General features: G+C 51.9%; 2 protein-coding genes across 2 annotated transcripts; both read right to left on the reverse strand.

The window, feature by feature from the left end:
• Positions 1–4,309: 4,309 nt before the first annotated feature.
• Positions 4,310–4,817, reverse strand: GAST (gastrin). The gene is made up of 2 exons (XM_026512273.3): positions 4,607–4,817; positions 4,310–4,485 (listed from the first exon to the last, which is right to left on the reverse strand). The coding sequence occupies exons 1-2, from the start codon at positions 4,815–4,817 to the stop codon at positions 4,382–4,384; spliced, it is 315 nt and encodes a 104-aa protein (XP_026368058.1). The 3' UTR covers positions 4,310–4,381.
• A 16,508-nt stretch (positions 4,818–21,325) lies between these two features.
• On the reverse strand, positions 21,326–24,112 carry EIF1 (eukaryotic translation initiation factor 1). The gene is made up of 4 exons (XM_026512852.4): positions 23,936–24,112; positions 23,052–23,215; positions 22,804–22,905; positions 21,326–22,190 (listed from the first exon to the last, which is right to left on the reverse strand). The coding sequence occupies exons 1-4, from the start codon at positions 23,964–23,966 to the stop codon at positions 22,146–22,148; spliced, it is 342 nt and encodes a 113-aa protein (XP_026368637.1). The 5' UTR covers positions 23,967–24,112; the 3' UTR covers positions 21,326–22,145.
• Positions 24,113–24,865: the final 753 nt, after the last annotated feature.

The raw sequence follows: 24,865 nt of genomic DNA on the forward strand, positions 1-24,865 counted from the left end.
TGGCCCGGACTCCCGCGTCTTTCTCTGCGAGTGTGTGCACGTGCGTGTATGTGTGTGTGTGTGTATGCACACAGGTGTGTGTGTGCGTGTGTGCGTGCGTGCGTGCTCATGCATGCAGCTTTGCTGGGGCAAGGTTGTGGAGAGACGATGGGCTCCAATACTGAATCACGTGCCACAGGCTTTTGGTTAATACATCATGTAGTCACATTCAAACCCCGTGGAGTGGTGGGTGACCTGATAAACGGTTGTTGGAGGGTGAAACAGGCCCAGGCAGGTTAAGTGACCCTCCCAAGGGTCTAAGAGCTAGCTGCAGAACTGGGATGTGAACCCAAGCCCTCGGGCCTCCAGAGCCATGCTCAGACAGACTCCCTTCCCTATTTGTCTGCTCCAGGGATTCTGGCCCGGAGCCCTGGCTGCAAAGGGTAAGGCACGGGCTAGAGTCACCCACTGTCTTAGGCAGAGGTCCCTCAGACCTGGGGTCAGATCTGCAACAGCATTTGAAAACAAGTTGTTCTGAAGCTGGTCCAGGAAGCACTCCTGGGGGAGGTGGGGAATTGAGAAGGAAGGAAGCTAAAGGGTGTGCTAGGCACTGAGGTTTAATCTTACTGAGGAACTCTGGGAAGAAGTGTAGCCCTTTGCAACTTGGCTGGTCTGTGGACCAGCATCATTGACATCTCCTGGGAGCTTGTCAGAAATGCAGATTCTCAGGTCCCGCCCCAGACCTATAGAGTCAGGACCTGTGTGGTCACAGGACCCCGGGGACTGCACATGCATGGTAAAGTTCGGGACCCAGTGAGATGGAGCCCATCTCAGTTATGCCACCCAGGGGGTGGGGAAGCTGGGCACGCATCGCCCCGCTGACATTTGTCACTGACAGCCTTGGGCATTAACGTTGCACTCTGTGCCCCGTGCGTGGGTAAGGAAAAGCCTCCTGGCAGAGAACTCTTTTTTTAAAAATTTATTTATTTATTTTAGAGAGAGAGAGAGAGAGAGAGAGAGAGAGAGCAGGGGGAGGGGCAGAGAGAGAGAGAGAAGCAGACTCCCTGCTGAGGGCAGAGTCTGATGATAGCGGAAACCAAGAGTCAGATGCCTAACCGACTGAGCCACCCAGGCGCCCCAAGAACATGGAGGGTTCTAGTGGAGCACGGACAGCACATGCTGGAATAGATATTTTTAAGTGGTTACACTTCATGTGTGTATGTATGTAGTAGCGTCCATGCCCAGCACGGAGGCCAGTGTGGGGCTCGAACTCACGACGTGGAGATCAAGAGTCGCCTGCTCTACTGACTGAGCCGCCATGCACTGTCTCTTTTACGTGGGTGGAGGCGTGATGGCCTTTGGGGTCCTCTGGTGCGGCGGCTCAGGCCCGGCACACAACAGCTTTTGAAACATCTGGGTGTACCTCCTTCCCCAGTGTGCAATTACAATGATAAATGGCAGCTTCTGAGAACTGGTGCAGTTTGTAAACCAGGCAACGGATCATGGTTTTTCATTTTGGCAGCGGACATCAGCCTTGGGCTCCTTTGCTCTTGATCCGTTCTCCTTGCATAAGGCAAACAGTGCCCTTCTTGGCCACCCATAGATCTCGAGTTTGGGAGCACCATGGCCTGAGCCGCGGCCACCAATCCTGCAAACCCTGCTAATTAGGTCCACCTTGCCTCTGATGGTTAAGTGCTGCCACCTGGTCCCCTCTGTCCTGCAGTCCTGTCATCCCCACCGACACTCAGTAGCCTGGGCCCATAGCAGCATCTCCTACATCACCCCGGCCCGCTTCCTTGTCCTCACTAACACGTTCCTTCCGTCCTCCGGGAAAGGACTGTTCTTTGGACGCTTGCAGGGACCGTGATCATGTGGTGGTGGCTCTGTCTCACACGGCAGTTCGTTCTAACGTGCCTACCCGTCTTCTGGCGCTCCTTCCTCGGTCCTCTGCTGGGGTGGTTCGGGTGCTTGCCTTCACCTGCTATGGACTTTCAGGGAGTCACTCCCAGCAAGGCGTTAGGACCGGCTCCAAATGTCCTTGCCAGGAGCCGAAAGCCTGAGTTGTGGGAGACTGTCCTCCTCTCCCCTATCAACAAACTGCCTATCTGGTTGCTCCGCCGTTCTCCAGCCCGCCTCCCTGGTCTGCTGGCCTCGAAAATCCCCTCCTGTGGGTGCTCTCCTGGTTCCGGCTCTTTCCTGGCTTATTCAGGTCCTGCAGTATTCTGGGTGAATAATCCCTTCCCCCATGTTTGGGGTGGTTCTTCTTTTTTTTTTTTTTTTTTAAGATTTTATTTATTTATTTGACAGAGAGTGACAGCCAGTGAGAGGGAACACAAGCAGGGGGAGTGGGAGAGGAAGAAGCAGGCTCCTAGTGGAGGAGCCTGATGTGGGGCTCGATCCCAGAACGCTGGGATCATGCCCTGAGCCGAAGGCAGACGCTCAACCACTGCGCTACCCAGGCGCCCCTGGGACGGTGCTTCTGCACACCCCAAGACTGGACCCTAGTTTTTGGCGTGGAAGCCCCGAAGGGAGGTGGGGGAGATCTTGAGAAGCATCACTTTGCAAGGCCTGTGCCTCAAGGAGATCCTGGCACGGTCTCCAGGGAAGGGGAAGCTGCTTTCTTCTGGCAAGGGGGAGGCACTTCCTCCAGCCCAGAAAGTTCCTGGAAACCTGGGAGTTCAAAATTCTTTAGGGCATCTTCTCAAATGTCCCACGCAAGGTGTCATGGTCCCATGCTTTTCATTCTAGGACTCTGACCGGAGGAGACTTGCTGGGGTTCCAATCAGCTTCCTTTGTTATCTCACCACTTACATTTGGGGATCTTGGGCTTGAGTTAATGGTTGGCTGACCTGAGCCTAACATTTTCTTCCTTCAGAGATTCTCTGATGATTAGTGGTAGCCAACGAACACCGCAGCCAGCATCATCATAGCTCTTCTGTCTCAGATGCTGAGGCCGTTGGCTACATCCGCGTACCCCATGCCGGTGCACCAGCGATGAGAATCTTAGGAAGGCTGTGGCCACAACACTCCAGGGGTTATCAGCACCCTGCTTAATACTAGCAATTGTCTGGCTAGTGAAGGGTCAAATTCCAGAATCCCAAGATGGCAGTGTTGCTTTCTACAACCCTTCTAGGACCAAGTGTTTTCAGATGAGTCTCCCTGCCCAGAGGCAGACTTGGAAATAAGGATTTGAGTGCAAGTAGTTTATTTGGGTGGTGATCCCAAGGAACACCAGTGGGAGCGTGAGTGTGCGACACAGGGTAGGGAGGCCCGTCACCAAAGGATGTCCTCGAGCAGGTTCCTGCTGTGGGGAAGGGGGGCTCAGTCCTGCCGGGGAATTCTGGGAGACAGAGCTGAACACCTCAGCATTACCCCGCCCTAGGGTGAGGGAGCTGGGGTAGTGATGCTCCTGGTCTCACCTGTCACGGACTCAGAGCTGCTTCTGGAGGCACTAACTGCAGCGTGTGCAGCCTGCCTTGCACTCGGAACCCCCTGGGGAATGGTAGCACGTGCTTGTGGGAGGATGCTGCTGACAGGCAGAGAGCTATGAGGGAATATGGGTGAAACATCAGCAGAGCCTGTGCCGGCCACTCACCCGCCCATCTGACGAATATTTTTGGATACCTCCTGTTCTTGGAACCGGGGACACAGCACAGGGAAGAGAGACATGTGGTCCCCACTCTTACAGAGGTGCCCTTCTAACTGGGGAGGCGGGCAATAAGCTAGTTAATGAGACAAGGACAGGGAGCAGTGCCAGGGACTCTGGGGCCCTTGGGGGCCGTTAGAGAGTACTGGGCACCGCATACGAAGCAGGAGGAGCAAAACCTGTGGGTCTCTCAGAAGAGGCATGTCAACCAGGACCCCAAGGAGAAAAAGGGGAGCCAGCCATGTGTGTGCCTGGGAAAAGCCTTCGGGGCACAGGAACGGCGAGGACAAATGTTCTGAGCAGGACCAAGCACAGCGCGTTAGTGTAAGGAAAGGGGAGGAAGGAACGTGACACCTGCCAGGAGGGAGGACAGCAGGGCGGGCTTAGGGCTTTGGCCAGGAGTTTAGGTCTTATTCTAAGTGTGACAGGAAGCATTGGAGGGTTAGAACCTGAAGTGGCACAATTTGATTTATCTTTTAGAAAGTGGACTCTGGTTGTGACCCCACCACCACTTTCCACCTGCACGAGTGGATTCGGGGTCCATGTGAGGCTCCAGGGACACCCAGAAGATGGAGTCATGGTCCCTGCCCCCAGGAGAGTGCTCCGTTCTCCCCGCTGCCTCAACCCTGTCCCCACCAGCTCCCCTCTCCTGCCCCACACTCGACACAATGGGATCCACTGGAAGCTAGTTTATTTGGAGTGGTTTGTCATGGGGCTGGGGTGGGCTGAGAGATGGCTGGGCGCTGAAGCTCTGTGCTAGGGACGTCGGTCCCCTTCCTCAGCGCTGCGGCGGCCGAAGTCCATCCATCCATATGCTGCTTCTTCCTCCTCCAGCCACGGTCCCTGCTTCTTGGACAGGTCTGAGGGGCAGAGGGCGGAGAGGATGTGAGGCTATGGGAAGGACCTCTAGCCGCTGGAAACCAAGGCCGGGGCCAAGCCTGGCTGGGTGAGACAAGCAGGGATGGCTGTCACAGCTCCTACCTGCCACCAGCTGTGGGGGACCCTGGAGCCCTAGCTGCCTTCGCTGGTGAGGGGCTGCGCCCAGCCGGTCCAGCCAGTGTGGCTCCAGGCCCCTATTTGCCCCTGCACCCGAGGGTGCATCCTGCAGCTGGGAGTGGGGCTTCCAAGAAGCTTCAGAGAAGGTGGCCAGAGCCAGTGCCAGGACCAGCACGTACACACACAGTCGCTGCATCTTGTCTGCAAAGGAAAGAGGGGCAGAGCTGAAAGACGTCGCGGTCCAGGCACCCAGAGGCAGGGGCCCGGACCGGATGGACTCTGGATCCCTCCCTGCAGGCAGGTAATTCAAAGTGAGCTTTTCAGTAGGAATACCAAAGGGCACAGTAGAGACAGCCCGGTATCTCTGTGGAGACCGCCAGCGTTTTCACTATGTGGTTGGGTCCCCCTGTTTCTGCGTCACCCATGGAGTCAAGCTTCTCCTGCCATTTTTGCTTAACTGGGGAACATCCTGTGATTGTAGTTACGTAGTTAAAAATGAAGCTGTTACCATTTGCACCTGTGTGTCGGGGGACCTGAGTTTGGGGAAGCCATAACACAGAAATAAACTGGATACTCAAATGAATCTAAAATTCAAATCTAAAATTCTAGTCTCAGCATTGGTGTTCTTCCAGCCTCATTATTCTGATTGGCTTTACCTTCCAGGAACACACTTATATGAATAAAATACTACTCTTATCTGTTTTCCATAGTGGGATTCTCCGTTAGCGTTCCTTTGGAAGAGAAAGGGTTCTTGGTACTAAAGAAACAAGGTAGAAAAACCAGTGATTTAGAGCTATGCTGGCCCGTACGAGCCGCATGGCTTGTCCAATGTGGTAGCTGCTAGCCACATGTGGTCCTTCACATTTAAATTAATTAAAATTAAAAATTCTTCCCCCAGGCTAGCCACCTTTCCAGTGCACCTGTGGCTGGTGGCTACCATATTGGACGGTGCAGATACAGACCCCATCATCATGGAAAGTTCTCTCAGACAGCGCTGGTCCAGGAAAGAGCTTGAGATGGGATCCAGAACCCAGATCCCTGGGTTCCAGTTCCAGCCCTTCCCAATAATTTGTGGGACTTTGGGCAAATCACATTCTTCTGGGCCTCAGTTTGTTCACCCAAGGGATGGGAGAACAGCCTTTGTCTTTCTCACCTCGCAGGACTGGGGTGAGCATGGAGTAAGAGGGTTGAAGCAGCAGGTTGGCTCAAAGGAGAGGGTTGGGAGTGCCAGGGTGGGTTCTAGAGCTGAGACCTAGTCTGGCCCTGAGCTAAGAGAAGGGGGGCAGCCCTGGAGATACCGAGGTGTGAGCCTGGTACCTTGATGCAGGGGGTCGCCCCATCAACCCTCTTCCCCTGCCTCTGCCCTCCTGGGTACTCTCACCTGCAGAGCTGGGAGGTGGGCGATGCTGTAGCCGGCCTGGTGCCTTTCCAGTCCCTGCACCGCTTGGTGCCCCGGCCCTGCCTTATAAAGCCCTCAACGCCCCTCCCAAACGCCCATGGGGCCAGCCTCCACCACAGCAAGACAAAAGGGGGCGGGTACAGGTGTATCACCCCTGCCCTGCCCTGCCCTACCCTGCCCTGCCATTCATTCAGTCAGTCACCCACATGGGGGAGGGAAGGAAGTTGACCTTCAGTGAGGGGCAGGGGCGGGGTCGGGGCAGGTCTTCAGCTGGGCATGAGGGCAGGCAGGAGACAGGCTCCCTGGGGTCAGGAACAGTGCCCCCCACCCAGTCCCTGGGGTCAGAGTCCTGGTGTGCATCAGCCCTCTGACTATGTCCCCACTGCGGGGCAGGGGAAGCGGATGCACCGAATGACCTTGGATTCAGAGGAGGTGTATTTCACCGCACACTGGTGTTTGAAGAGCAGGGAGTGTGTGGATGTGGAGGGCAGTATCGATCCCCTGTCCCCTCTGCCCGGCTCTGCAAACAGGACGCGAGGTGGTTATCGGGGGCAATGGGCCGTGGGCTGATGGCCCCGCTCTCTCTGCCTGGGGGCTGCAGCCTGGTTACCTCCTCACCTCCCCTGCCTGGAAAACCCCGAGCGTCTCCCCCTCCTTGTGCCCTCTGTGCCAGCTGGGGTTGGCTTGCAGCTCCCCTCCACATCAGGTCCGCCCTTTACCCCCTGCCTCTTGCAAACCCTCCACCCAGGGCCAATTCCTCCTGCAGTTGGAGGCTCCCTCTTTTTGTTTTCAAGGGGAGATAGCAATCTGTGCCACACATTCACCACTTTTCAATATAAAAATACATCTTCAAGTGGTTAACAAGGAGACTAAAGGGTTTGCCCAAGATGTGCCAGAAAAACCAAAGAGTGTGCTTGTTGACTTATTTGATAAATTGCCTCCCCCCGACCTGGTTTGGACGGATGTAACTAGCTCTAGGCTGCTTCTGGTTTTTCCACGGTTGGCATTAGAGGTTTTGCTCTTGTTCACGCGTCATCAGGGCCCCTCCTTGTCTGGGGGAGTCTTGATGCTCCTTGGGCCCTGGATAAGGGGCAGTGGTACCCACGCTTACAGCCAGCCTGCTGAGAATTAACAGGTGATGGAGCAGGCAGCGAGGTGTCCATGGCAACCCACAGCCGAATGTTCTGGTGAATAACCACTCTAATCCAGGGCAGTGCTCGGTGACTCAGCAGATGGAATTGAGTGAAAACGACAAAAGCAGTGCAGGCACTGGGGATAATGAACTGAATCCAGAATCTTAGAGATGGAAGGGGGTTTGGGGGACGGTGGCGTGGGGAGCAGCTCTGTGCACATGCTGGAGGAATAGAGATGTTCGCGTTACCATGGTGACGGGAAACGATAAGCTTTCTGCGGAGCCTTAGCTGCACCAGAAGCCAAGATTTCTGCTATGGAGGGGGTTATGCACCCCCACCCCAGCTGCCCCGCTGTTCTTGGCAGGCTGGTCACACCAGGGCTGGTGACAGCAGCAAACAGAAGCGGGTACCCACTCAACAGGTGATGGTGGGTCCCTACAGACTGCGGGCACCGGTGGGCATGCAGGGAGGGCTCTGCTCAGAGTCGGGAGACAGCAGTCCTCCCAAGGTGCTCACAGTCACGAACCTGCATGATTTGCTCTCAGGGGAACCTCGTCCATCGGGAAAGGGAAGGGTTTCCGGGCCCTGCCCTTTTCCAGAGGTTGAACTTGAGGCAGATCTCTCCTCCTCTCTGAGCTATTCTTCAAGAAATGAGGAAAATAACTTGGGTCGGGGGGGAGTCTTGTGAAGGTGATGTACATAAAACACCACGCGCAGTGTCCAGAACATCGCAAGTACCTAATTTGTTTGCACCTTCTCCCTTATCCTCTTCAGGCCTCAGTTAACCTCATCTGTGAAATGGGAATCATTCATTCCTACTTCATTGGGCTGCTGTGAAGGGGAAATGTAACAAGGTCTGTGCACGCACTTTGCACACATTGGAAAGTTTCTCCTTTCCCAAGACTTAGGAGGGCAATTCCCTAAAAAGCATCATCTGTGAATCTAAGGTTCTCCCTCCTGCTGGCCATAACTCAGAGGGACACTTGTCCTGGGTTGCCACTGAAAGAGGTGGCAGGGATGGAGCCTAAGGAGGCTGGACCTCTCAGAGGCCAGCACCGATGGCCGTACAGAGGATCTGGGAACTGGTGAGGCCAGGATAGACTCCTGGCTCCAACACTGACTCGCAGGGTGACCAGAAAATCCAGTTTCTGAGTCTACCAAATTGAAGACGAGATCCCAGTCCCTGGGGCCCGCCCCCTCCCTCTCTCTGTGGCCCCTGTGCTTGTTCTCACAATAGTGACAACACTGAGTGCCAGGCTCTTTGCATGAATAAATGTTGCTGCTCTTCATCGTAGTCCTTGGACGTAAGTCCTAGTGTGTTCCTATTCCACAGATGAGGAAACTGAGGCTTGCACAGGTGAGCAATCCCTGTCCTGAGTTTACAGGACCAAGGAGACCTGGATCTGAAATCCTGATTCTGGGATCTTTCTCCTCCCAGGAGGGGTGTGAATACTGGTGCCCCAAAGATGTCCATACCCCAATTCCTGGGTCCTGTGAATATCTGAGGTTACATGGCAAAAGGGACTTTGCAGATGTAATTATAGACTTCTAAGTAGAGAGCTTATTCTGGATTATCTGAATGGGCCCCATTTAATCAGATGAGCCCTTAAAACGTTCTTTGGCGGGATGCCTGGGTGGCTCAGTCTGCTGAGCGTCTGCGTTCGGTTCAGGTCATGATCCCGGGGTCCTGGGATCAAGTCCCGAGTTGAGTTGGGCTCCTTGCTCAGCAGGGAGCCTGCTTCTCCCTCTGCCTCTGCTTCTGTCCCTGCTGTGTGCTTTCTCTCTCTCTCTCTCTCTAACAAATAAAAAAAAATAAAACAAAATAAAGAAAACATTCTTTGGCTAAAATGTCCTTTGGCTAAAGGCAGAAGTGATGTGGCCGAAGGATGAATCAGAGATTTGAAGAATGAGGAGGATTCCACCTGCCCTTGCTGGTTTGAAGATGGGAGACGGAGGGCAGCAGCTGAGGGGAGCAGGTGGCCTTCAGCAGCTCAGAGAGGCCCCCAGCTGAGGCCCCGGACCGCAAAGAACTGAATTCAGCCCACAGTCTGGGTGAGCTTGGAAGCGGGTTCATTCCCAGAGCCCTTAGAAAGGAGCGCAGGCCTGGGGACGCCTTCATTTTGGCCCAGGGACCCACGCTGTCGCCGGGACTCCTGACCTACGGAACCGTCGGGGCATGAGTCGGCGGGGTCTTAAGCTTCTGCAGTCTGTGGTCATTTATCTTGGCTGCAGCAGAACACAGATGCAAGGGGTTCTGGCCTCAGGAAGGGCTCTGTCGGTGAGAACTGGCCCTGCGGGAATTTGCATGTGATTTTTCAAATACAGGTAAGGAGGGTGTTCGTCAGATACCGGGCGTTCATCCGTTCCATTTTCCTTCCGGTAAGTAGCGCCTGCCGGAAGCCAGGGGTAGGGCGAGGCCCCGGGGTAAGAGGTGAATGTGATGGGCCCTTTCATGGCTCGCTGGCACGTAGAGTCCAGGCGAGGGGCACAAAAAATAGACATCATAACAACATGGGGAGGATGTTCCCTGGGAAGGGGGACTCCCCGGGGGCAACTCTGCACGCCTGACCACACTCCCATCGGCCAGGGCTGGCCCAGGCAAGCAGACGAATTGGGGAGCTGCAAACTGCTGTCAGAGGCCGCCGGCCTCCTCATGGGTTATTGGGGGAGAGGCTAAGGAGGCCCTCTCTGCCCCAGGCAATGCAGCCTGTGGAGGGGTGAAGATGGGGGGGGGGGAACAGTGACACCTGGGAGGTGCTCTGTCAGTGTGGGCATCCGTGGTCCCTCCCCGGGTGGGGGGCTGCAGAGGAAGAAGTGGGCTCACGACTTCGGCTTTACCTGCTCTCCAGGGCGATCAGGGAGCAGGACCAAGAGGACAGCCCGCAGGCTGCTCTCAGGCGGAGCTGGAGAGGGTGCCCTGGGGTGAGCTCAGGGGCCAGGTGACCTGCCCGGCTGCCTTGGAAGGAGAGCAGAGGGGACCCCCGTGTTCCAGCCTTGGCCTCCTCTCCCTGGCCCCCTCTCTCCCCTTCTCATCTGATGCCCACCTGTGCCTTTGATCAGCGGCTCTCAACCCACACCTGGCCTTAGGATCAGCTATGGGGCTCTAAACCCACCCCCATAGCTGGGCGCTAATCGGAAGTCTTCTCCAGTCAGAAGTGGGGGTGAGACCAGGGGGTGGCTGGAGTCTGTGTGCGGGACTGGTTTGTGGACGTGGAAGGCCAGGACAAGGAGGCTCTGCCACCCTGGGCCGAAGCCCAGCTTTGGCACTTCCTAGCTGTGATCCGAGGCAAGTTGCAGACTTAGCACGCTCCCGTACTTGCCCGGGGGGACCTCCGTGAGGGGTAGATGAGACACCTGCAGCATTCACCTGGTCTCTGCTGCATGCTGAGTTCTCCCTAAGGGTCTGCTGCTATCACTGGTATTTTCAGCACCACAGCCTTACGTGCCCCTCATCCATGTTGCTGCATCCTGCTGACTTCCAGAATATTCTACCCCGCTTTCCTTGAATATTTTCTTCTCCACTCTTTCCTATAATAGTCCCTGGAGTCTTTCCTCACAGGTTAATGCTACCTCCTCCATGCAGGCCTCCCCCTAGCTCCTCAGGTCCACCCACCTTCTGCCTCCCTCAGCCTGGCTTCCCCCTGGGGATTGTTTTGCCTCCCATATCTTAACAGCAACACCTTCCAAGGTTGCATGAGTGCTGACATAGCCTATTATCTCACTTAACAATCAAAATCAAGCCCAGAACCCTGTTTGCAGACTGTCAACACTCCTTGAATGCACACTTTTGTCAAAACCCATTGAGGGCGCACTTAGGATTGTGCATTTCATTGTACATATATTCTATTTAAAAAAAAGAATCGTAATAAAGTCAAACTCTAGTTAATAAAGTATTTAGGGCGAAGTGTATCGTATTCATTTTGAAATGCATAAAAAGAAGATGGATAGATAGGAGATGGACAATAATAAAATCATAGACTCTAGGTGGTAGGTATATGAGTCTTCACTTTAAAATTCAACTTTTCTGTGTATTTGAACATTAAAAATTTTTTTTTATTTTCTTATTTTTAAAATTTTTCTTATTTTTTATTTTTATATTTTTTAGGATTTTATTTATTTATTTGACAGAGAGAGACAGCCAGCGAGAGAGGGAACACAAGCAGGGGGAGTGGGAGAGGGAGAAGCAGGCTCCCAGCAGAGGAGCCTGACGTGGGGCTCGATCCCAGGACTCCAGGATCACGCCCTGAGCCAAAGGCAGACGCTTAACGACTGAGCCACCCAGGCGCCCCAAAATTTTTCTTATTTTTTAAAGATTTCATTCATCTATTTGTCTCAGAGAGAGAGAGAGAGCACAAGCAGGGGGAGTGGCAGGCAGAGGGAGAAGCAGGCTTCCCACCGAGCAAGGAGCTGGACACGGGACTCGATTCCAGGACCCTGGGATCACAACCTGAGCCGAAGGCAGATGCCCAACCGACTGAGCCACCCAGGCGTCCCTATTTGAACATTTTTATGATACAATATTAGAAAGTATTTTGTTTAGTTCTGTAAGTGGTTTTAAGAGGGAAGAGGATCCTAAAAGCACCAATGTGAGGGCAGTCTTTACTCAGGGGCATTTCAGAGTTGAGGGTCGGCCAGGTGAAGCTGCTGCCCATGCGGGGCAGGTGAGGCAGTGGAGCTGTGAGCCTGGCCGGTCCTCTCTGGACTCCGTGTGCTGCCGCCTCTCCTGGGCCACAGCCTCTGTCCCACCCTCTCTCCGGAAGCCCTGCTCCTGCTGAATTTGCCTTTGCTGTGACTGCCAAACCACCTGCCTTGGTTCTCATAACCCACCTACCCCTCCTGCTCTCACTTTCCTCCCTCCCCAGCCTGGCCCCATGGTTTTTTTTTTTGTTTTTTTGTTTTTTGTTTTTTTACTTCATTTATGGGCTATGCACCTAGATCGCTGCTCCTGTCCTGCTTCAGAACCTGCCAGGCTAGTCCCCAGCCATCACCCCTTCCTCAGCTCCCACCTCTCCATCCCTGCAAACAGGAAAGTTCCTGAAAGTGGCCAGCTGATTCAATTGCAAATTAATATTCTGCAGCTGGATGGTTGCCTGGCAACGTAGTGAGTCAGCCGCGTTCTCCCCGCTGGGACCACAGAGGTCTGGGTCAGCCTTCTGCTCTTTTCTCCTTTCCTGCATCGCTGGAGGGTATGTAGCCCTGTCAAGGTCAGCCCGTCAATGACGGCCCTCCGTCCCAGACCCTCCTGCCTGCTCAGAGACCTAACACCTTCCCTTTTCATGCAGTCGTTCATTCATTCCTAAGTGCCCACTTTGTGCCAGGCGCTGGGCTGACCCTGGGAACGCAATGTTGATCAAGACGGTCTTTGTTCCCTTTCTCTTGGGGAGAGACAGTGTGACGATGAGCTTAAGGTACCATGGATGGTTGGGGGAGGGAGGAAGTGGATGGGGAAGGCTTCCCCCGCCCCGGGCCCTTGAAGCTCTCTTAAATGCAAATTTTCTGATGTCTCTAACACGTTTTCACCTCCCTCTTCCCCTAATAATGATGATTAAAATTTAGGGAGCCCTTCCATGGCCAGGCCTCCCTGCTAAGCACTTTACCGGCATTATGTCTTTTTTGTCTTTTTTTTTTTTAAAGATTTTATTTATTTATTTGAGAGAGAGCGCTAGAGAGAGCATGAGAGGGGGGAGGGGCAAAGGGAGAGGGGAAGCAGACTCCCCACTGAGCAGAGAGCCTGACTCAGGGCTGGATCCCAAGACCCCCGAGATCAGACCTGGGCCGAAGGCAGATGCTTAACTGACTGAGCCACCCAGGCGCCCCGGGCATTAGGTCTTGGAGTCCTTACCACAACCGCACGAGTAGGGTAATTCTATTGCCCCTAGTTTAGCTGAGGAAACTGAGGCACAGAGAAATTGGTGAAGCAACGAAGCAGTTCACCAGGGGCTTCAAGCATCCCTGAGTCTTCTTGCTGAGTATGCCACTCTTTCCTGGGGCCATTTCTCAGGGTTGTGTTTGCAGTGAGTGACCTTGAGGGAGGGGGTCATGTCTCCCTAGGGGACGTAGAGCAGCCTTGCTTACTTCTTCCTGCAGAGGCAGGAGCTCCCCAGCCTCCGTGTCCTCAGCTGCCTCCCAGCTATGACCCGTGTAGCCTCCGTGTAGATCCGTATCGTGTTACACCAAGGAACTTGGGGGCCAAGGGGGATGGATGCAAGGTATACAGCTAGCTGGGTTGTGAATAATAATGTTATTTGTGTCTGATCCACGAGTCGTGTGTCTTCTGCCCTCATTGATGAAAGAGTAATAGGATAGCTTATCTGCTTGTGAGTAGGGTAAAGTCAAAACCCCAGACTCAACCCAGTGACTAGCTTGGGACACAGAGCCCATCAGACGCTTAGTTGAGGCTTGAACCTAGACAGCTGGATTCTGTAAGCATGAAGAAAAGCCTTTCCTTGCTGCTGTCCTGCTTCCTCTACAGTGAACCTTCTCTTCCCTGCACTCCGGAATCTGTGGAGTCAGTGAACAGCTGGGTTGGAGTGGCAGACTCAGGCCAGGGAAATGAGGAAGGTTTCGGCAGCTGATTTCACCTGTAATCTTGCTTGGCTAGTGTAAAAAGCTGTTTCAGTGAGGGGAGAAGGGGTGGTGCATTTCTTTAGGCTTTATTGAAGTTCTTTCTGGTTTATAAACCTGCCTAATTCCGAACTCTCCCTGGCAGGGGTAAGGACATTTCTGTTCACCAGCCCAGAGTGGTACTTCCATGCGGTAAGGGCGAAACCCCTGCTCATAATTTGCCCACCCAGCCAGCTCTGACATGATACAATTAAAACTACATACCTAAGGGGCGTCTGAATAGTTCAGTTCACTCTTTTTTTTTTTTTCACACTATCCACTGTTTCAAAGTACACAAGCCCGTGGCTTTCAGCACGTCCACAAAGTGGCACAACCATGGCCTTTATCTAGTTCCAGAATATTTGCATCAGCCCAAAAGGAAAAACCATACCCATTTGCAGTCACTTCTCATTCCTCCCTATCCCTCCCCAGGGAATGACTAGGAAATGGAAGAGAGGTTTGCCAGTAACTGTTCGGGGAGCTGGCAGCACCATGATCTCCTAACGAGGAACTCCCTCCTCATGGACTGTTCGAAATTTAAAGCTGCTCTCTCAAATAGCATGCAGAAAGGAAGCCCGAACCACAGGGTACTAGAACATTACAGCCACGAGAATTCTAAGAGATGGGAGAAGATGGTCAAAAGCAAAGATAAATTGTAGACTTGTCCAGGCGCTCCCTGTCACAGGCTGAGTGTGACCCCTTGCCTAAGCACGGCTGAAGTGATTTAGGGGTTTGTACTGGTTGGTTTAGCATCTGAGTCCCCAGCTGGAGGATAGAGTCCAGGAGGAAGAAGGCGGGCTTTGCCTTGTTCGTTGCTGACCTGTACTGAGGGAGTCCTCCAGAAATGCGAAAGGATGAGTGAACACGGCGAAGAGTTGGCAGGGGACCCTGGGCTTGAAAGAGAAGTTGAGGCTGGAAACAGTGTTACGATCATGAACACTGAAGGCATAATCAGTTGTGACCCAGGGTCAGGCCACCATGGGAGAGGCACCAAAGGCCAAGACTGTCTTCCTCCCTTTGGAACTCCTACTCTTGGAGAATGGAGGGAAGGAAGCTCCAAGCAGGTGGAGAGGTCATAGGGTGGCAAGTAGGAGACCTTCTCTGAGAAGCAGAGAGGGCTGGAGTATGGTGCCCAGTGCCACAGGAAACAATTGTAGGACACGAGGACATCCAAGGGCCTGTCCGTCTTCCCCTATTGGAACGTAGCGTCCATACGGGCAGGGATCTCTGTTCGGTGCCACATCCCAGCGCCTCAAAGGGTGGCCGGCACGTGTGAAATGCTGAATAAAGGTTTAGTGAATGAATGAATGGTGCATGCTATCAGAAGTTTAAAATTACCAGCCTTTGGGGTGCCTGGGTGGCTCAGTCGTTAAGCGTCTGCCTTCGGCTCAGGGCCTGATCCCAGGGTCCTGGGATCGAGCCCCGCATCGGGCTCCTCTGCTGGGGGCCTGCTTCTTCCTCTCCCACCCCCGCTGCTTGTGTTCCCTCTCTCGCTGGCTGTCTCTCTCTCTGTCCAATAAGTAAATAAAAAATCTTAAAAAAAAATAAATAAAATTACCAGCCTTGGGTTTTGTAACATCATGATTTGCTCTCCTTCCTTTGCGTTTCTGCTTGGCAGAGCAGGGGGGAAAAGATGAATTACACCAGTGGTTCTCGAAAGGGGGATGTGGTTTTGCCTCCCAGGGGCATTTGACAATGTCTGGAGATAATTTTGGTTGTCGGGCGTGCATGGGAAGGAGTGCTACGACCAAGTAAGTAGTGGGTGGAGGTCTGAGATACTGCTGAACACCCTATGATACACAGGTCAGCCCCTCCTCCCCAACACATAATTATCTGGGCCCAAATATTAATAGTGCTAAGTGAAGCCTCCTAACCCACTGGGAGTTGTCATAAGCCTGGGCAAGCTCTTCGTGAAGCTGCCCATGTGAATGTCTTCTGTCCTGTATCCAACAGCAGAGCAACTGAGCTCTGTCTCAGTGAGTCTTGACTCTTTTGGATTCAAAATCCCTGTCATATCAATAATCTAGAGGACCGACTTGGGAAATTTGATCTTTACATCATATCCAGCTGTATGCCCGGCATTTTAAGTAAAAAATAATTTGAAGTTGGTATATGAAGATCGGTTCCTTTAAAGTTCAGCTTAAAATATAATCTGTAATAATCATATCGTTCAAAGACACCTTTCGACTTTCCCCAGTAAAAAAATGACAAAACACTGTTTAGATTTAATTAGAAGGAAAAGCAGGACTTCAGATAAATTAAAAAGGGGTATTGCATCGTGTTTGGTTCTGAGAACAGATGTCTATTAAAATGCAGCTTTAGATTTCGTTATGTGCTTAAAAACAACCCGATGTTCATTGGGACCCCCTTAGGTTTGCTATAGCTTTTGTATTATTTTTCCTAGGGGGCGATAGAAGAGAGTTTCAGGCTACTCACACGCAGGCATGTTGCAAATGCACTTGCGAGATGTAGGCTGTCTTCGGTTCCGATGAAGGAAAAGTCAAATTAGTTCTAGAAGCACTGTATTTTCTCCTTCAGCGTTGTTTTTGACATCCTGGAGACCTCTTTTTTTTTTTTTAATATTTTATTTATTTATTTATTCGAGAGAGAGCATGAGGAGAGCATGAGCAGGGGAAGGGGCAGAGGGAGAGAGGGAGAGGGAGAAGCAGACTCCCCGAGGACGCGGGGCTTGATTCCAGGCCAGGACCCTGGGATCATGACCTAAGTCGAAGGCAGACGCTTAACCAACTAAGCCACCCAGGCGCCCTGACATCCTGGAGACCTCTTAATGGATGGTGGGCTTCGATGGGGGTGAATGGCTAGACCATCATCACTCATGGGCCACCCCCAGTGGTTCTGTCCTGAGACTCTGGGGCCTAAGCCCAGGCTTGGTACCACTGAAGGGCCCCCCCAGCTGATCCCCGTGACAGCAAGGTTTCTGCACCTCTTAGCAATGAACTCAGTCCGTATTCAGCCCATAACTCTTGCTTTCCACACCTCGACAATTTTTTTGTGTTTTAAATGCACATCTGAAACCATAATGGAAAATGCACTTATAAAAACTAAAAGTCATGGGGCGCCCAGCTGGCTCAGTCGGTGGAGTATGTGACTCTTGATCTCGGGGCTGTGAGTTCAAGCCCCGTGTTGGGTGTAGAGATGACTTAAAAATCATATCTTAAAAAATAAAAGTCATAACATTACCGTCCTTTTTTAACCAGCTTGCAGAGCACAATGTGAGGTCTGCTCGTGTTATGGTTCAAACCGGTGCTTCTCAAGCTTTGTTAAATGCCCATTGTTAAAATGAAGGTGGGTTCAGGAGGTTCGGGGTCGGGCTCGAATTTCTGTCCTTCCAACGAGCTCTCAGGGGATACTGAGCAGCAAGAGTCTATAGTTCTGTCCCTAAGGTGGACTATGGAACCTAGGTAGGTCACAGCTCTCTGCACTGACCTCGTCCTTGGGCTTGTTTTCTCCTGTTGCACAGAAATGGAGAATCAATGATTTGACACACATAGAATGACGGTTGCGTTAACGCTCCACGTTAATGCTTTCAACCTCCGTGCTCCCCGTGCTTCCTGTTTTTAGCCAATTGTCCATTCTGGGTATAAATTGACCATCAAGGACTAAGATTAAAGACAATTTAAACTGGGCAACGGCCTGGGCAGCTGAGGCCGGGAGGTGGCTGGCGACAGCGGCTAGGGAGCGAGTGAGTCATGCACGGCCTTCTGAGGCTGTGGTCTGGCTGCCGTGTGTACCTTCTTCCCAACACACACTCAGTTCTGGAGCTGTTTAGAAATATCTTTAAATAGTTATTCATTTTCCAAGTCGATATCGGAATAGGCACGTTTCTGCTTGCAGGGCTGTGCCTGGAAAAACTTTGTTAGTCCTGGGGCTTTGTAAGCCTGGGGCGGAAACCACAGACCCGTGATTCTTAGCTGGTTTGGGTAGTGGGGTCTTTTAAGGATCTGATAAAAGCTGTGGACAGTCTTGCCAGAAAATGCCCACATGTAAGTTACACACGAAACCTCAGGGGCTGGTTTTTCTCATGTGCTGATAACCAAGTCCTGACCCTTGGCCACCCCCTTCTCAAACCATCTTAAATACAATACTCCTGATTGCTTTCCCTGAAGCTTAGCTCTGGTAATGCTCTCTCCCGCGCACATTTCCTCAATAGCTCCCCATTAGCTACAGCAGTGTTTCCCCGGTGTGGTTTGTGGCCCTCCCATATGAATTGGCTGATGCTGATGCTGGTTAAAATGACAGGTTCCTGGGACCCACATCAGACTTTCTGGATCAGAGTCTCTGGCTCTGGGGGTGCGGGTGGGGCATTTCCTGGAGCATTGTGGGCCAAGCATTCTGACCTCAGAGGCTCCGTTGTACCTCATACCAAGTGAATAAAATGCATCCACAGGCCAAACAGACATTTTCTGTAGTATTTTTAGAGAGACGTATACATTTTATAAATCCGAGTTTTGTTAAAAATAATATATTATTGGGGTGCCTGGGTGGCTAAGTCGGTTAAACATCTGACTCGATCTCAGCTGAAGCCTTGATCTCAGGGTTGTGAGTTCAAGCCTTGCATCGGGCTCCACGCTGGGCATGGAGCCTACTTAAAAAAAATTGTTCTTTCTCTAGAAATTTTTATTACATTTACATATAGTTATACAAGAATTATATTGCAGTGATAGCCAGTGTTATATCTTCTAGTGTTAAACACTTATCCAGTCTGAGTTTTGTAGTTTTGGGGTCAAATTTTGGAGATGATCAATTTCTTTCAGTGCCTAGACGTTTTTGTAGGCCCTTGAAAAGCAGGTGGAATTGTTCAGCTAACACTCAGAGTCTAACGATCCTGGGTGGGGCCTAGAATCTGAATTTTTAACAAGCTTCCCAAGAACAGTGTGTTTTATGACTATTTGAATTAGGAGGATTTCAGAGAGTCCAAGCAAAGAAATGGCCAAAGCCTCACACTATTTGCTAATTCTGAAACAATACATACCTCCTGAAAAGTTAGGGAATTCTCTTCTTTTCAAAGCCTTATGAACAGAAAACTGTGTTTTGACACTCGTGCCACAAGGGGGCAGCACCCAGGGTGGTAAATAGGGAAGCCGGTCAATGCCAGAGATAGTCGGTAGAATGTTTAGTTCCCAAATACATCGTGTTTCTTTGTCATATTTATAGGTAAACTTTGAATAGGCTTTAAAGTAGTTTTTGTGGATTCCTGTGCAGTTTTAGCTGGCCAGTATTCGTTTTGTCTTGCTAACACAATTTTAAGGAAGGTTGGGTCCGTGTCTTGTCCCTGTGGCAGAGTGTGGGCCTGGGTCGGGGCAGGGAGAGTGAGCGGAGAGAAAGGAGGCAACAGAAGAAAGGGAAGGGGAGAAGGGCAGCCAGAGGGAGTGAGGAGGCAGAGAGGAGACTGGGGCGGGAGAGAGGAACCAGCAGCCCAGAGCTGGGAGACACTCCTCACCATGTTCTCCTCTTCTCTGTGACTCTTACGCGGACTAACCTCTGAATGTTTTCAGCTTGTGGCTCAGCCCGCTGCGACCTCACACCAACCTTCCAGCCCTCCTTCCCCTCTGCTCCCCTCTCATCGCCTACTTGCTGGCTCTGTTGCATCCCTTCTCAGAATCGGCTTTCCCATGGGGCTGAGTCCCTACTGTTGAATAAAGAGGCCAGTGTCTGCTATAGGCGCTTAGCACAGGCCTGGCACATACCGAGACAACGCTATATTATTTCTGCCCTATATAAGGCCTTTGTTCCAGCCAAACTTTGTTCCTACCTTGCAGCCCTCGTAGACCCTGGGTGCTCCCACCTCTGGGTCTTGACTCCTCTGACCGGAATGCCCGACTTCAGATGGCACTTTTTTTTTTTTTTTAAGATTTTATTTTATACAGAGAGAGAGAGACAGCCAGTGAGAGAGGGAACACAAGCAGGGGGAGTGGGAGAGGAAGCAGGCTCCCAGCAGAGGAGCCCGATGTGGGGCTTGATCCCAGAACGCCGGGATCACGCCCTGAGCCGAAGGCTGATGCTTAACGACTGAGCCACCCAGGCGCCCCCAGATGGCACATCTTTTATGAAGCCTTCCTGGCCCCCTTGGGTGTAGATGGGGTGGGGATTTCCCTATACCCCAAACCTGTAGCTCTTTGGCCAAGCCAGGGGCAGCACTGGCTCCTTTCTGCCTCATGTTCAAGGCTGTGTGTGGGTCCTCCCTGCTACCCCACCATCTGCTTCCTGAACACAGGGTGTCCCGATTGCTTTTGCGTGCCCGGTGATTCCCCACGCTCTACGCTGCACATACCAGCCTCTGTAAAATGAGCTATTTAAATTGTGAATGTGGAGGTTATCTGGTGGTAAGGGCAGAAGACAGATGCTGGGTTCTAGATGAAACTCTACCACTGGTTAGCCCTGCGAATTTCCCTTATCGAATGGGCACAACCATGCTTTATTTCGGGCCTGAGATACTGAATGTGTTCACAAACGTCCTGCCAGGCTCACAGGTAGTTGTTTTGATTGGTTCTACACATGGTTGACTTAATACTGATACTGCTAGCTTAACTCAGAATCATTTCATTCCAGAAAACCTTAGTCCTTAAAAGGCAAGAGTTTTCTCAATAAGCTAGCACAGGACCTACACATCAACCTACATGATTCCCTTATTGTTTTATTCTGTTTTCTGACTGTGGTCTTCTGTGGGTTTGGCCTCCAAGGTTGCTTCTAGAAGTTTCTGAGAATAGCCCTACTGGTCTTATATTTACAACCATCACCCAAATGTTGTAACAATGGCCGTTATGTTCAGTGCCAATTGAAGTTTTCCTGTTTGCTAAACAGATGTTTCCTAGGACCTTGTGTTACACGTCTACCTCCCAGATTACAATCTCCCAGGGCAGCTGCCGCATCTCTGCCTTCTGGCTTGGCCTCTGTACACTCACTCACGAGGCCGACCAGCTCCAAGAGGATGGCCAACAGCAAGTGTTGATTCTTCAGGACTACTCTCTGCAGAGAATTTTATGATCTGAAATTGGTACCAATTCAAGATTCACATGCTGGGAGAATTTCAGTACAGTTAACGGCGCCAGGAAGAGACTTCCACATAATTGTCCTGTCGAGGGATGGCCTCTGGACAGTTAACTTCAGCTTCTCCAAACACTCGTCATTGAACTGTCACACACTCTAAACCTATTCCCTAGAAAAGGCACTTCTGTGTACCTCTTAGGGCTGTGAGGATTAGATCAAGTCCTGCACCAGGTCCGTCCCTTTGTTACAGCCTTTAAGCCAAGATCCCGTCACTGAGGGGACTCAAGGGTTTCCAACCAAACTGCTCCACCAGCTCACAGGGCAAGTTCCTCCATAGCCACCGAGCAGGGACAACCCCGTCACCTCTGAACCTGTCCACCATGCCTGCAACACAGCTACCTGTGGGCAACTTGGGAGGGACAAGCTCACTAAAGATTTTCTAGGCCAAGAGGTTGAGGCCCCAATTGAGCTCTGGTTGTAGACTATCCTTCACTGCCCATTTCTGTGGTTCCTTCACACATACGAGACTGATTATACATAAAATACAATCTGCAAGTCAGGTGTTTCTGAAAACAAGTTTTATTTAAATAAGGGTTTAAATACATTACATAACATTAAAACTGAAGGAAAAAATAAACCAAAAACCAGTCTGTTACTTCACATGGCATTGGGCAGCTGTTGCTAGTAAGTTGCGAGCTCTACAGCTAGCTACATGACTGATACATCAGTTTGAAGTTTGTTCCCTTGTCAAAAGTTTAACTCAGATAGAAGGTTGGCCTCACATTCTGGTGTTTGGACATCGTAGCTAGGGTATGTCTGGTCAAAAAGACCTTGGTGGCAAGTCAGACGTCCTATCACGCCTCACTAGAGGGAAGGTGGCCGCTCTAAGCTCTGCCCACCGGGTCAGGTTGGAGACACCAGGGATTTGACTACCAAAGACTCCCTGTAGCAGCACAGCTGCTGTTGCTGTCTTACCCCATCCTGTCCTCTCAGCTTCACCGTGGGCTGTTCAGGTGGTGACATTGTCTTGGGGCAGGGAACTCTGAAGAGGGAGAGCCGAGGAGCTTCTGGCCAGACATAGCCGTCTGTGATCTTGGGGCTCTGGACTGGACCGAAACATCACATTACTGCTTGGTTTCAGGCCGGACACTGCCAGGCGCCTACTGCTTGACCTCTGTTTAAATGAGGGACTTCAAGACTAGACAGCATGGCTCTTTTCAGTTTATTGCATGAAGGAGTTACACTAGTCCAAGTTAAAAGCAGACCCCAAATGGTTACATTATACAAGCTGTGAGGTTTTTAAACTTGTGACAAGGGACAGAAGGGAAATTCTACTCATTGCAAGGAAATCCTCACTTAAGCTTCAGTGAGCCAAAAGCACTTAAAACCCATGAACCTTCAGCTGGTCGTCCTTAGCCAGTCCAATCTGCAAAGAAAAAAGGACAAAGTTATAATAAGGGATGTGAAAGGTGTTCAAGTCCCCATTTCCGATGGCAACAACTTTGTCTGCTTGCTTCTACACCGGGCAAGAAAAGTCCAAGAGCCAAGGCTTTGACCACTATGAGCCCATGGTTCTTAACTCAGGGTATGCAGTTAAGAAGCAATGATGTAAGAGGATTTCAGCACTTAGGAGCAGCCAGCCAGACATCCTGTTTATTTCAGTGTGTGTGTGCAATTTACAATGGCATCTTTAGAGTAAGTCCATGTACAGGGCATCTAGCTGGCTCAGTTGTGGAGCATACAACTCTCCACCCTGGGGTTTTGAGTTCAGACCCCACGTTGGGTCTAACCAGAGGTTACTTAAGTAACATCTTAGGGGGTAAAAAAAAGTAGATCCACGTGAACAGTGACTTAAGACAGACAATCCTTTAAAAAAAAGAAAGAAATGCTAGCGTACGGATTCCAAAACTCAACTGTTGTTTTGCTTAGCTTTACAAAACAAACTTCTATGTCCCCGAAGAGCCTGAACAGACTAGGCAGGATCTGACAGTGGCCAGGATAGAGGCACAAATGGATTATGAAGAAGTGACTGAACTCACCTCTACCAGGAACTGGCATATGTTCTTACGCTGGTCACCCTGTAGCTGAATTACTTCTCCATATTCTGGATGCTCAATTACAGTACCATTGCAGGCAAATTTCTGTAAGCACCAATGAAGCAAAATAAAATTAGGCCAAGCAACAGTCCCAGTACACTAACAATCCCTAATGAGAGGCAATACAAATCAGCACACCCCCACCTGAGCAAGTTAAACGTGATTTCCCTACAACTTCATTGAAGACCTACCTTCTTAAACGCCTTCACTAGTTTCTTTTTATCGTAATCATCAGCGATCCCTTGGACAGTAGTAAGGGTCTTCCTGCCGTTTCTCTGTTGAATTCTTATATGGATATAATCCTCAGTGCCAGCAGGAAGCAGATCATCACCCTTACTTGCATCAGCAAAGGGGTCTGGGAAGAAACATCAGGCTCGTTTAGAGCTGCGGGGGCTCAGGTGCCACTGCCACCCTCCCAACGGATCTTTTTGCATGCGCGGAAACTAATACTGAAATCTCCAGGGCTTAGGTCACATCACATCTGTCCTTGCTGGCTGTCCGCGAACGGGTCAGTCCGGGACGGCCAGCTTCCCCGGCGCTGGGGACAGCCTGGGCCTCCTGCCCCAGGCCCGCCCTCAGAAGCCGATCACGTGCCGGGGGAGCCTGGGCTGGCAGGCCGTGCCCCACCCGGCTGATGCAACAGGCCGGAACCCGACCTCCAAGGCGGGGCCAAGCTTCCCGCCCCATTGGCGCGAGCGTTTGTCACTTAGGGCTGGCGCCGCCTCTTACTCCCGGCTCCGTGACAACCACGGTGACGTAACGGACGTGACGCAGGGGTGGCGGGAGGGGGCGGGTGTGGCCCAAGGCGGCCCGGGAGCCATTAGTAAATGCGCCACCCGAGACGCCGGGCCCGCCCAAGGGCTGCCTCCCTGCCCGCTCCTTCCGGTCGCGCTTTAAGAGCCGATCCCAGGGTCCGGGTCGAGGCCCCGCTTCCTGCGAGCCCGGACACCTTCCCTCAGTCTAAGTTTACGAAAGCCCGGAGCACCTTGCACGTTTCCGGGCCCTGTCTCCGGACCTGGAGCGATTCGCCGCCCCACCCAGGCCTTTCTCCCCACGGGACCTTTCCGCAGCTTACCGAAAGAGTGGAGGTTCTGGATAGCGGACATACGATACGATTCCTTTTCCTCGGTGGAAACGGCCTGCGGAAGGCGGCGGCGGGAGAAGGCGGGCGGGGGGGACGGAGCGTCGGGAAGCGAGGGGGCTCAAGGGGGAGGCTGCTGAGTCCTCGGCGGCGGCTCAGTGACTGGGGCGGAGGGGCGGCGCCTGTATTCACTTATATAGCCGCCCCTGTGACGCCAGCGCGCTGCCCTCACGTCCCGGCCCCACCCACGGCGTCGTGGCCTCCGCGCCCTGGCGCCGCCGCTTCTGATTGGTCCGGGGGCGGTGAGGCGGGACGGCGCTTGCGCAGGAACTCTGCGCTGCAGGAGGGCGTCCTCTGGATTCCGGGAGAGGTGGAAGGAGGAGGGAAAGGTTGGTCAGTCTAGGCGCCTGCGCGGTGCAGGAGGAAGGTGTCAGGGTGGCGCTGAAAACTGGCGGAGGTCTTGGGAGCGCCTTGCCTCTTATGTTCTCTGGCACATTCCACCTTTTTGATGCTATTGCAGCCCTCCCTGCTTGGAAAAGAGCGTTTTCGTAGGATAGATCGGCACCTCTTAAATGAGATTTAGATGCTGAACTCCCAAACACGACGAATTCCCACCATCTCATACTCAACCAGTTACCCACGTAGTCTTTCTTATGGATTTAGGGGAGCACTTGTATTTAATCAACACGGAATAATATAATCCAAGCCTTAACTTCACCCTTTAGATTAAGTTAGTATTTAGATGCAGCCAATCGAAAAATGGATTAATCTACTTTAAACACATCCTTTATAGAATCTAAAGAAAGAATGCCCAGCTCATTAGCCTGGGTTCAAGGGAGAGTGATGCTGGTTCTAGGGGCTAAGAAGAATTCAGGCACCCGAAGGGTGTCCTGTGTGTCCTCCAAATTGTGTGGGGTAGAACCT

This window comes from Ursus arctos, unplaced genomic scaffold (genome assembly GCF_023065955.2).
Source record: "Ursus arctos isolate Adak ecotype North America unplaced genomic scaffold, UrsArc2.0 scaffold_24, whole genome shotgun sequence".
In the NCBI taxonomy this organism is placed as follows: domain Eukaryota; kingdom Metazoa; phylum Chordata; class Mammalia; order Carnivora; family Ursidae; genus Ursus; species Ursus arctos.